A 12,038-nucleotide genomic window follows, 5' to 3' on the forward strand; every position below is an offset into this window, starting at 1 on the left:
TAATTTTTTAAAAAGAATAAAACTTCAAAAGATCTCTTTAAAAAAAAAAATCTTATGACCGGTGTACAGCATCTCTCAGGAAGAGAGACAAGGACATGCGCGTGTGCGTGCACACACACACACACACACACTTTTTCATACAATTAAGGACTACAGCAATCTATGGAGACCCCTAAATCCAGGTCAAGAAGCTCTGTTACAGACCTACACTACACTATCATTATTCTTGCACTGTGAATGAGGATTCAAAGGTACATTTTTATGGTGCTATTGAACACTAACTTTTCTGCTCATTTTCATTTTTTTCAGTTGTTAAATTTCTCCCCAAAGAATATAGTAATACAGCTCTTACTAGTACACACTATTCTTATTTTACCATACGGAAAAATAAGTTTAAAAAGTAGGTAATTGAAAACATATAATCTTTCCTTTTCTTAATTTCCCAATCCAATTATTTTTAACAACTCTCAGAGTGGAAGAGAGTAGACAGGAAAGAAAAAATCACTGCTATCGGTGCATCAGGCATTGTGCTTGGCATAGGACACTCACATCATCCTTAGAATCGGCCATGTGCCGACCTTTGAGTAAGGCAGTATCCCCCGTTTTAGAACCTAGGCTTTAGTGGAGATGAAAATATTTTAATCAAATAAAATGTTTTCATACATAAGTACCTATAACATAAACAATGCAACTTCTACAAATGCACAAGGAAGAAAGAACAGTGATGTACAGCTCTCATGGTGCACATCCACTCCAATCAATCTACTTTTGTTCCCAGCAGCAGTGAGGTGGGGAGTGTGTGGTGCAGGGACCTCTCACCAGCTCATCTACAAACCCTGCCGGCCAACCGGCGGCACCCAAATTCACCAACCACAAGGATCCCAGCACCATCTTATTCTTCCGCCTGCCAGCTCAGGAGGCTTCCCAGAGTGTCTTAATCCTTTAACATGATGAAAATCTGGATGGCAAAGGTTCTCCAAGAATTTAATATCTACTCACTTAGGACTCAGGCTTCTGGTAATGGCAGAATAGCCTATATGAGACTAACCCTCCTTCTAATAACAATAAAAATGTAGAGAAAATATACATTTTTTAATGAAAGTGCTGGAGAGTGACCAAGAGCTGGCAGAAACTAGATGTGTTGACCCTTAAAGGCTGAGATGCAAAGGCGGTAAGGTCACATTTAAATGGTCTTTCCCCCAGGGCCACGGCTAGTCCCCTAGGAACAGTGAGGCAGGAAGCAGTATTACTGAGCTGGAGGACACGGAGATGGGGTCTGGGGCAGCTGGAAATTGGGAGGAGGTGGGTACAGTGAGTGGAAATCACAGAAAAGAGGGAGACTCAGAGAAGGGAGTCTAGAATCTATGAACAAACCCTCAAATCCTTGGCTGTCTTTTGAACTGCTTGTGTAGAAGACAAGGAACCCAAAGTAAAGCCACCCAAAGGAAGACTGGAAGAACTGAACAAAGTATCAGCAGTGACTCAATATGGGGGACAAGGAGCTAGGAACTCAAGTCCTGCCAGGGATAGAGTAGCCAAGCAAACATCTTGTATTTCCACTGAAACTTCAGACTACGGGCAACTCAACAGACCTACTCTAAAAAGCCTCAAACCAAGCCTCCACCAGTCTATAAAATAATCTGATAGTAATTTAACTGCCTGCTAGAAAACACATGATAATCAGATGAAGATGACAATAGAGAGCCTCTAAAACATATCCACATTGTTCTCTATGTGACTAAAAATTATTAGGCATGCAAATCACAAAAATGTGACACACAGAGAAAGCAGTAAAAAGAATAAGAACTACACAAGACAAAGATGTTGGAATCAGCAGACAAGGGATGTAAAATAACTATAATATATAGGAAATAATTTACAGAAAAAAGATGGGTAAAGAACGAATGAAGAGTAGAAGAATTTCAGAAGAGATTTAAAAACTCTAAAAGGAATGGAAATATTAGAACAGAAAAGTACAATAGCTGAAATAAAAATTCACTGGATGAGAATAACAGCAGACAGGGCACTGCTGTTAGGAAAGGAGTCATGAACTTGAAGGCAAGTCAACAAAAATTATCCAACCAAAGCATAGAGAGAAAAGCCTGAAAAAAATGAACAAACTGCGGAATCATATCACGTAATCTAACACAGATGCAACGAAAGCCCCAGAAGAGAGAGCTGGAAAAAGGGAATAGAAGAATTTTCCCCAAACTTGACTGAAAATATCAGCCTGCAGATCCAGGAGGCTCGGTGAACCCAGGGAAGATGACTCTAAAGGATACTACACATAGGCATGTCACAGCAAACCAGCAGATTAAAACAGGAATAGAGATGAGGAAAGGGAGGGGCACGAAGTGGGAGAGGGGAAAGGGAGGGAGAAGCAGCGAGGCAAAACGATTTAAAAATGTCTAACTAGAATTCTATATCTAGCCAAATTACCCTTTGAAAGTAAAGCAAAGCGATGATATTTTCAGAAAAAAGTTGAGACAATTTCTTGCCAATATTATAAGCAATGCTAAAAGGGGCTGATGGGAAATGACAACAGATGGAAATAAGCACCATAGCAGGGGACAGAGCACCATGGTCCACAGGCCAACTTCAGCCCATCGCTGTTTCTGTAGTGCCCATGCATTATTTATTTAATAAAAAAAAAAAGAAGAAGAAGAATATGTGACAAAGACTGCAGACTATGGGGCCCACAAAATCTGTAATATTTACTATCTTGTGCCTTACAAAAAAAGGTTGCCAAATCCCAATTTATAAGAAGAAAAAGACAGAGGCAAATGTAAGACTATATCTTTTTCTTTAGTTCTTCAAAAGATAATTGTTTAAAGCAAAAATAACAATGAATTAAAGCATTTACAGTATATGTATAAATAAAACAGATTACAAAAAATTAACTCATCTAAAAATGCCCTGAAGCCCAAGGCCAACCCATAAAAAATGAACTCATACAACCCTAAATCTTAGTAATATTAAATTATTTTACATTATTTCTCAAAAGCCTGAAAACACTAGGCTGAAATGATTATTTTTTAATAACACAAAACCGAAATAAAATAGATGGTTTGCTCCCAATCTATTTTCTAACATACACAGCAAATAGCAAGTATGTTATCAGCTATGAAAATCTTTTGAAAAACTGAAAGCACCTTCTGTTTAAAGTGCTTCTTAAAAAACAATAATTTGTTCTCTTTCAACCTGTTGAATACTGGCAAAGTGTGAGGGTTGACAGGAAACGCTTCTTTGAGGAAAGAACATGAAGAAGGGTATAAATAGGAAAAGGAAGACAATATTTGGGGAACAATGGTGTGAGGCAGAAAGTAAATACACAAGGTGAGAGGAGAGTGGTGAAGAGTTAGTATATCAGGAGAGCGATCAGAGTCTCTCACAAGGCACAGAGGGCTCTGGCTGGGGGGCAGGAGGGATGGCAATGCCAGCCCCCCACTATCAAGGAGGTGACCCACTTTCAGCACTGTACATCCAGCAGCTTGCACAATTTACACATATAACCGAGGGAAGTGTCTGGAATCAATAGGTTAACTACTACATGAACAAATGAAGAACCAGAAATGGTCTATTAGCGATGAGACGTCAATGTGTACACATAACAATGAATTTGGAACATGAGACTAAGGGGTGGGGGCTTATTCCAAGAGAGATGCTTCAAAAGAATGCTAGAAGAGAACACTATAGACTGATCAAGTCAGGACCTACTGATTCTGATTTGTAATTCAGAGTCTGGAGCTCTCATTTACTTTAATAGATCCTGGTTTGTGTTTTATCATGTTTGGTCACTAGAGAAAATTGGGAGTGCTTTGTTCTCATTCTATTTCCAATGCATACTGTGTAAATAAAATTATTATGAGTGAGAAAAATTAAAAATCAGCAAGAAACTGACGAAGATACTGACCAGATGGATGGGAAATAAACGGTAACCTAAAATCATGGAGGCGGTTGAGTGGAGCCAAATTTTATAAATGGTCAGGTCACGAGCTGGTGTTTTCCTACTGGTAGAGCTTTTATTTTCAATTTAAGTTCAAACTGTAGAAATTTGGATAGTGACTTTTTAGATTATGAGAATCCTAAATTTTTTAAATAATAGACTTTCATATTAGTATCCAGTCAAGCATTCCATAATGACATTTCAGTTAACAACAGACTAAATGTATGATGGTGGTCTCACAAGATTATAAAGGAGTTGAAAAATTCTTTTTAGTAGAGGGAGGGTTGCACCATGTTGGCCACGCTGGTCTCGAACTCCTAACCCCAAGTGATCTACCAACCTCGGCCTCCCAAAGTGCTGGGATTACAGGCATGAGCCACCACACCCGGCCGAAAAATCCATATTGCCTAGTGACATTTGGGCCTTCTACGTCATAATGCAACACATTCTTCATGTATTTGTGGTAATGCTGGTGTAAACAAACCCACTGCACTGCCAGTCATATACAAATACAGCACATGCAATTATGTACAATACATAATGCTTGATAATGATAGTAAATGACTATATGACTGGTTTATGTAGTTACTATACTTTATTGTTATTTTAGACTGTACTCCTACTTATTTTAAAAAAAGGTTAATAGTAAAACAGCCTCAGGCAGATCCTTCAGGAGGGATTCCAGAAGAAGCACTGTTCTCATGGGAAATGACAGCTCCATATGTGTCACTGCCCCTGAAGACCTTCCATGGGACAAGATGTAGAGATGGAAGACAATGATACTGATGAGCCTGATCCTGTGCAGGGCTAGGCTAATGTGTGTGTTTGTGTCTTAGTTCTTAACAACAAAGTTAAAAAAGTAAAAAGTAATAATTCTAAAAACAGAAAAAAACTTATAGAATAAGAATATAAAAAATATTTTTGTACAGCTATACAATGTGTTTGCTTTAAGCTAGATATTATCATAGAAGAGTCAAAAAGTTAAAAATTAAAAGGTTATAAAGTTACAGTAAGCTACAGTTAATTTATTACTAACACAATTTTTTAGAAAGTTGAGTATATCCTAAGTATACAGCATTTATAAAGTCTACAGTAATGTGCAGTAATGTCCTAGGCCTCCCCATCCACTCACCACGCACTCACTGACTCAACCCAGAGAAACTTCCAGTCCTTCAAGCTCTATTCATGGTAAGTGTCTTATACAGGTTGTATGAATTTTTTATCTTTTATACTATACCTTTTCTGTTTAGATACACAAATACAATTGTGCTGTAATTGCCTACAGTATTCAGTAAATGAACATGCTGTGCAGGTTTGTAACCTAGGAGCAATAGGCTATACCATATAGGCTACGTGTGTAGTTGGCTGTACCATCTAGGTTTGTGTAAGTACACCCCATGGTGTTTGCACAATGACCAATGAGGAAATCACCTAACGACACATTTCTCAGAATGTATCCCATTGTTAAATGATTAATGACTTTGTACATTATATAAGTCAATTTTTGTGTATGTGCATACATGTTTTAAAGAATGATATTATCATAGCTGCATTTCTGGGGAAAGTGACAAGAAATTGATAAGGCTGACAATGAGGATGAGGAGCACAGGCAAGTAAAGGGAGAAAACACCTTTTTTATTGTATACGCTTCTGTATTAGTTGATTTAATGTATTACTCATATTAAAGATATATTATCTACTCATTTAAATACACAGGTATGTATAATATATATGAACGTATGTGGAAATATGGACAGCCAAATAAAAAACAAACTTGGGTGTCTCAACTCCCTGAAAGTATATAAGTGCCTGCTTGCTTATATGCTTAACACACATATTACATATATGTGTGACGACTTACACATATATCTTCACAAATATGTGTGTACATATTGGAATATATATGCATACTGTCAGATCCTTAAGTAGTCTCCCTTAAACTTGATACATTATTACATACATCCAATTTATTTGATGCCTGTTTCCTTCTTCCAAATTAAGAATATTTTAACATCTACTAACTGACCATAATACTATTGTATTACAAAACATGATTCTTTACCCTTTACATTCCTTTAATTTAGTTAAAAGTGTTAGTCAAAGTATTCTAAGGTCAGGCTGGGCATGGCGGCTTGTGCCTGTAATCCCAGCATTTTGGGAGGCCAAGGTGGGTGGATCACCTGAGGTCAGGAGTTCGAGACCAGCCTGGTCGACATGGTGAAACCCCGCCTCTACTAAAAATACAAAATTAGATGGGCATGGTGGTGTGCATCTGTAATCCCAGCTATTCTCTTTGGCAAGAGAGTCACTTGAACCCGGGAGGCGGAGATTGCACTGAGCCGAGATCGCGCCACTGTACTCCAGCCTGGGCAACAACGGCGAAACTCTATCTCAAAAAACAAAAAACGTATTCTGAGGTCAGTTAAGAAGTCTGCTCTTTCATCTCAAAATCTGCATCTCTTCTAAAGCACAGCCCCCTCACCAGCACGAATCAGAAATTAAAAAGTTATGAAAAATATAAGTAGGTCTTGGAGGGGAGAAAAATAAAATGAACACAATGGATAAAATCTAACAGCTTTAGTCATCAACTACAGATACGATCTTTATTTGGGAATTATAATCAAAATAAATCAACAAACACCCTAACATTTTACAATTCCTCAAGACTACATTGGGGGCCATTGATTTGTACCCCACATAACCTAATACCTTCCCTTCCCTACCAGAGCAGTTGTTTCCTTTCATCATAACAGCCCCTCCCCCAGACCATGGAGTGCATGGTCTGGGGAGGACAGGCAGGAATTGGGGACACAGGCAGGAGCTGCTCACCACTGTCCCCAGCACACAGCTGGACACACAGCAGGCAGGGCACCCAATAATCTCCAGCTTGGCATCAGATAAATGCAACAAATCCTAACTATTCTACGCCATCGGCGCCTACTCAAAAGCAGGGAAGAATTAACATTTTATAACCACAAGAAAAATATACCTCAAAAAAAAATCCAAGCTCAAAAACTTTAAAATTAACTACATTGTTTAAATAGTCATTATTATTATTTCTGTAAAATAAATGGCTAGACGGCCAGAGTCAACTTCATTTGAAGAATTCATGAGAAAAGTTCACAAATTTTTTAGTTTCACAGAAATAGATTAAATATGTAACATTCCAATTATTAATTTTCCATGCTATAATTTTAAATGTAAATGATAGTAACTCCTAAGTGATACACTTCAATAAAAATAGAAAATGGTTAAAAAATATAGAAATTGATAGGTAGTCAACTGCATGATCCATACTAATAATTAATCATTATTTAAAAGTTAGTTTTTTAATTAAACTTAGACCCTAACCCTATCCCTAACACTAACCCTAACCAGCCAACACATTCAGAGATATATTCCCTAAACTGATTTTCCAATGACTAATACTTAGAAAATGTATCACCAAATCTGCTGATGAAAATACACTAAATTATATTTCAGGAAAATAAATTATCTGGAATCCACATTACTATTATTATTGTTATTGTTCAAAGCCATTAGCCTAACTAAATAACAGTACATACATTTTGTATGTGTGTATGTATATATAATAAAGTGTATGTGTGTATACACACACACACACACACACACACAGTGTCTTTGTTTGAAATATATCCACCATCCCATTATATATAAACATGTATATGCCTTCTAGTTATTTGTTTTCACTGGTACCTTGAAGAAATAGCTCAGAGAGAACAATGATAATATTGGGCCCATCGTACATTTAAGTGGTTCCGAACAAATATTTATTTATGATAAAATTTATAATGCACAAAATTCCCAATCTAAATCTTCATAATCTAAGCAATCAAAAAAATTCATATGCTTTGAGAAATCATCACAATTCAAACAATGAACAAGTGTCATTTCTTTCACAAACGAAGTACTTGGCTAAGTCCAACACTTCCAAGGACTCTGGCCAAAAATAACAGTAATTAAGCTTGTAACTTCATATGTATGGATCTGAACTAGTCAAACCAAAAATAGCTTTCTGATCATTTATCAGCTGCTGCCATTTGCCTAAGAAGCTAACTGCAACAAAGAGACTAAGTTAGACAAATCATGGTGAAAACACACAGAAATATAACTGAACTTAAGACTTAAAGCTCTTTTCAGTTATTATATGGTAGCACAAGAGGGATGGCCATCATGCAATTATTTGGATACTTTACAAGATTAACTATTTCTTAAATTCCCTAAGATATATGTAAAATACACAGCAAAACACAGAATTAACACACCTGCACACAGCTCTTAAAACCAATGGAGACAGCACAAGCTATCTGTTTCGATCCAGCATAAGAATCCCTCCCCTTGAAAATTCTCCTCTTGAATGAACAACACTGCCTTTTAGGGATGCCCACAGCACACAGCTTGCCTTTCCCCACTGCTGCCTCAAGCTCATGGTGTTCCTTCTCATGAGAATCACCTCCCCAGTGCTCCTTTACACCTGCCTGGGAAGCCCTCATTCTCCTTACTCACAGCCGCACCCTCGCATTTCAGACCCTACTGGGGGATATCCAACAGTAACAGCTTCCTATGTGCTGAGTGCTGTTCTGAGGACTTCACATCTACATCTGAACCAGTCAAACCAAAAATAGCTTTCTAATCATTTATCAGCTGCTGCCATTTGCAGAAGCTAACTGCATCATAGAAACCAAGTTAGGCAAATCACGGCAAAAACACACTAAAATAAAACTGGACTTAGAGCTCTTTTCAGTTATTATATTGTAACAACCATTCAATCCTCACACACACACCCACCCCCTCAAAAAAATAAACCTACCTGGGAGGAGGTCACCCTTGACCTCCATTTTCCAGAGGAGGGAACAGTGGCACACAGAAGAGAATTCACAGAGCCCGTCAGGGGAAGAACCAGCTTGAACCCAGGCAGATTTGCCTCCAGAACGGGAAGTTGTTGGTACAGTGATACTCTATGCCACCTCCCTGTATTCTATGTGTGCATCAAAAGGGCATCCTGCCTGACCTGGCAACTTCTCATCTTTCATGTGTGAGCATCAGTGTCACATGCTCTTGAAGCTCTCTCCTGACACTAACTGGGAGCACTCTAGTGTGCACCAACAGCACCCCACCTCTTCTTGCATTAAATGTATGTGTGTGACCTTGCTTGTTTCATGTCTGCATCACCCTCTAAAATCAAACGCCATGATCAGAATCTATCATAGTTATTCTGCTATCCCAGCTCCCAACATTTATCCACAACTCACCAGTTTTTCATGACACGCTTTAACCCTGACTCTCAGAAACACCTACTAATGATTCCAGGAAAGTAAGTTTCTTGCCTCCCTATACATTGCAGAGAACTTTATCTAGTTCATACAATTTGGCATTTAGTTGTATCCAATTTGTCCACCATGATTTTGTTCTTATTTGGGCCTTAAATTATCTATTATGTGTGAATCTCTTTTCCATCTGAGATGTTTCAGCCACCTGACGATAGAAGAGCCAACCCCACAGTATGTGTACAGCCCTAGAAACACAGCATGTGCTCAATATGGCTGGATTCACATCTGTTGGAGGGAAAGAACATACTGAAAATGTCTTGACTGCTTCATGAAGGCCCACTGGGAAGTCGGGATGGAAAATCAAATTGAAAAATTCCTTTTGCAGGGAAAAACAGAGCCGCCAATAACTGATCTAACTGATCAACAGAAGTGGAATGGGAATATGCGTGTGTATGGGGTGGGGAGGGGACACACAAAAAATGAAAACTCCATGAAGCTGTCGGGAAAGGTAGCCTCTCCCTTCTCTTCCCTTTTGTCTTCTCTTAGGCTAGACCTAAGAACCAAGGGTTCTCAGTTCTGGCTCAAAACTGAAGTTTCATTTTACTATGGTAGAAATCACAGACAGACACATGCAGAGACATACAATTTCACCAACATAATTTTGCAGAATAAAAAAAGGTTTTATCACCACTACTGAAATAATGAACACTAAAAGTGCCTTGTAATACTATCATTTAAGCTGCAATTACAATTCATAGTGATGTCACCCACCGCTGTTAACAAATGATCATTAAGTTCTGCTTGTGATGACCTTATGGAAATATCTCCCAAACAGCCTGCTGAGGTTATTTGCTGAGAAAGAAAGAAATTTCATCTGGTTTCCCTGACTGTTGTATCACAGAAAGAGTCTGGAATACTTTAGTCATTACCATTTACAAAATTTATGGTACATACGCCGTTCCCACTATAGGGATGCACTACTTCCAGAAATCTGTAAACTTCGAAATTGTGACTCAAAAACACTGAGTCACAATAAATTAAAAAAAAATTTGTTTGGTGTCCAATGAATTATTTACTTTACAAGTAGATGCATTAGAGAAGAAAGCTCTAGGGTCAAGGCCAGAAACCTGGGTAGAAGCAAGCAACCGGGAAAGAATCCAGGAAGAGGGAATATTATATATTATAACAAGGCATGCTCCTTGCCAAAATCTGAGGTCTCTCATTTTCCAAGATCACATCTGATCTTCAAACCAAGGCAAACCATGGAAGTTTTAAATATGGGAGTCACTTGGCAGTCCCAAACTTAAGACCCAAGGTTTGCAGTGCTCAGGAAGGTCTAGGACATGCAATGATTTTTACCACTAAGAAACATACGTGAATCTCATGCATGGTGAAGCTGGCACACAGGAGGTTCCACTTGGTTGGAGGGTCAGTCTTGCAGACTGCTTAGTGACCACCTCTCAAAACCTTCGCTGTTCTTTATTTCGTGCTGTCAAATGTGTAATACTCTGGCAATCCCCAAGTCCTCTGATTCTTCCTCCAAAAACCTCTCCAAGCTGCCCACTTCAGCCACCCAGATCCAAGCCCCTTTTCTCCCCAAGACATCTGCCTCTGCCTCTTTGCAGTCCTCTGCATGGCATCTGCTCCTGCCCTTCCCTGCCTTCCAACCCACCTTCCACGTGCAGCCACACCTGCCAACAAGAGCCAGCTCCTCCCTCCCCCCTTTCCACCAATGTCCTCATCCTAATCTTGTTTAATGCCATATAACTCCACTAGTGGTTTTTAGGTTGGGGTGATTTTGCCCCCCCAAAAGGCATTTGGAAATGCCTGGAGACATCTTGGTTTACAACTGAGGGAAAAAGACTGCAATTGGCATCTAGTGGGTACAGGCCAGGGAGTCTGTCAAATATCCCGTGACGCACAGGACAGCACCCAAGACAAAGAATTATCCAGGCCAAATCATAAATGGAGATGAGGTTGAAAAACTCTGCTAGAAATCAATAAATATTTTAATGATAACTGAAAAAGCATTCAATATTACTTTAATCATATCCTCTTTATTCCTCCTTTTATTCTATTAACTGTTTCCAAAAAGAGTAAAACATAATTTAGATTAGCATATTATATTTTTAAATCATGAATAATGATACGTGTTAGCAATAACTACTACTAACGGGGGAATCTTCACATTTAGCACAAGAATAAAAGTACTCACATGTATTCTTCTAGTAAGTACCTGTGAGAAAACTAAGGCATGAAGAGGTGTAACTTCGGTCACTCAGCTAAGACAAGGAAAGCTGGGATTCCATCCCAGGACACCTGAACAGAAAGCTTTTCCCACTATGCCAGACTACACTATACTTTCAATACGCAAAATGACAGTAATGTGTGGGTGTTAGAAACTTCTCTCAGTTCAAATCCTGGTCTACCCCTTTCCTATATTTATGACATTGAGCAAGTTACTTTACAAGCCAAACCTCAGTTACCTCATCTGTAATGGGTGAGAAAATAGTACCTACCTCACAAAGTTGCAGGAGATTCAGAAAAAACAAGAATGTTTAGAGTAGCACTCGGCATGCAGTTGGCACTCATTAAAGATTACTTCTTATTATCTAACAAATACTCAAATATTTTATTCCCCATAGCCTTTTGACTTGCATGAGTAATTGAAAAAAAGAAAACCAATTTTGGCTTCCTTGCTGAATAAATGTAACTTAGAATTAATTTAAAAATTAAGAAAAATAATGAAATGTTTAATTACATCAATATCTGTACCTAATAACTCATAAATGTTTATACAT

General features: G+C 38.4%; 1 protein-coding gene across 8 annotated transcripts in view; it reads right to left on the bottom strand.

The window, feature by feature from the left end:
* HIVEP1 (HIVEP zinc finger 1) overlaps positions 1–12,038 on the bottom strand; it is a 156,509-nt gene that overhangs the window by 90,928 nt on the left and 53,543 nt on the right. Inside the window, exon 1 of one of the 8 annotated variants that reach the window (XM_055264394.2) lies at positions 8,778–9,973. The exons of the other annotated variants lie outside the window; for them this stretch is intronic. Within the exon in view, the coding sequence (XP_055120369.2) occupies positions 8,778–8,805 (28 nt within the window). The 5' untranslated portion in view covers positions 8,806–9,973. Of the gene's footprint in view, positions 1–8,777; positions 9,974–12,038 lie in introns of those variants that run through there. 8 annotated transcript variants of the gene reach the window in all.

Source organism: Symphalangus syndactylus, chromosome 23, assembly GCF_028878055.3.
Source record: "Symphalangus syndactylus isolate Jambi chromosome 23, NHGRI_mSymSyn1-v2.1_pri, whole genome shotgun sequence".
Taxonomy (NCBI): Eukaryota; Metazoa; Chordata; class Mammalia; order Primates; family Hylobatidae; genus Symphalangus; species Symphalangus syndactylus.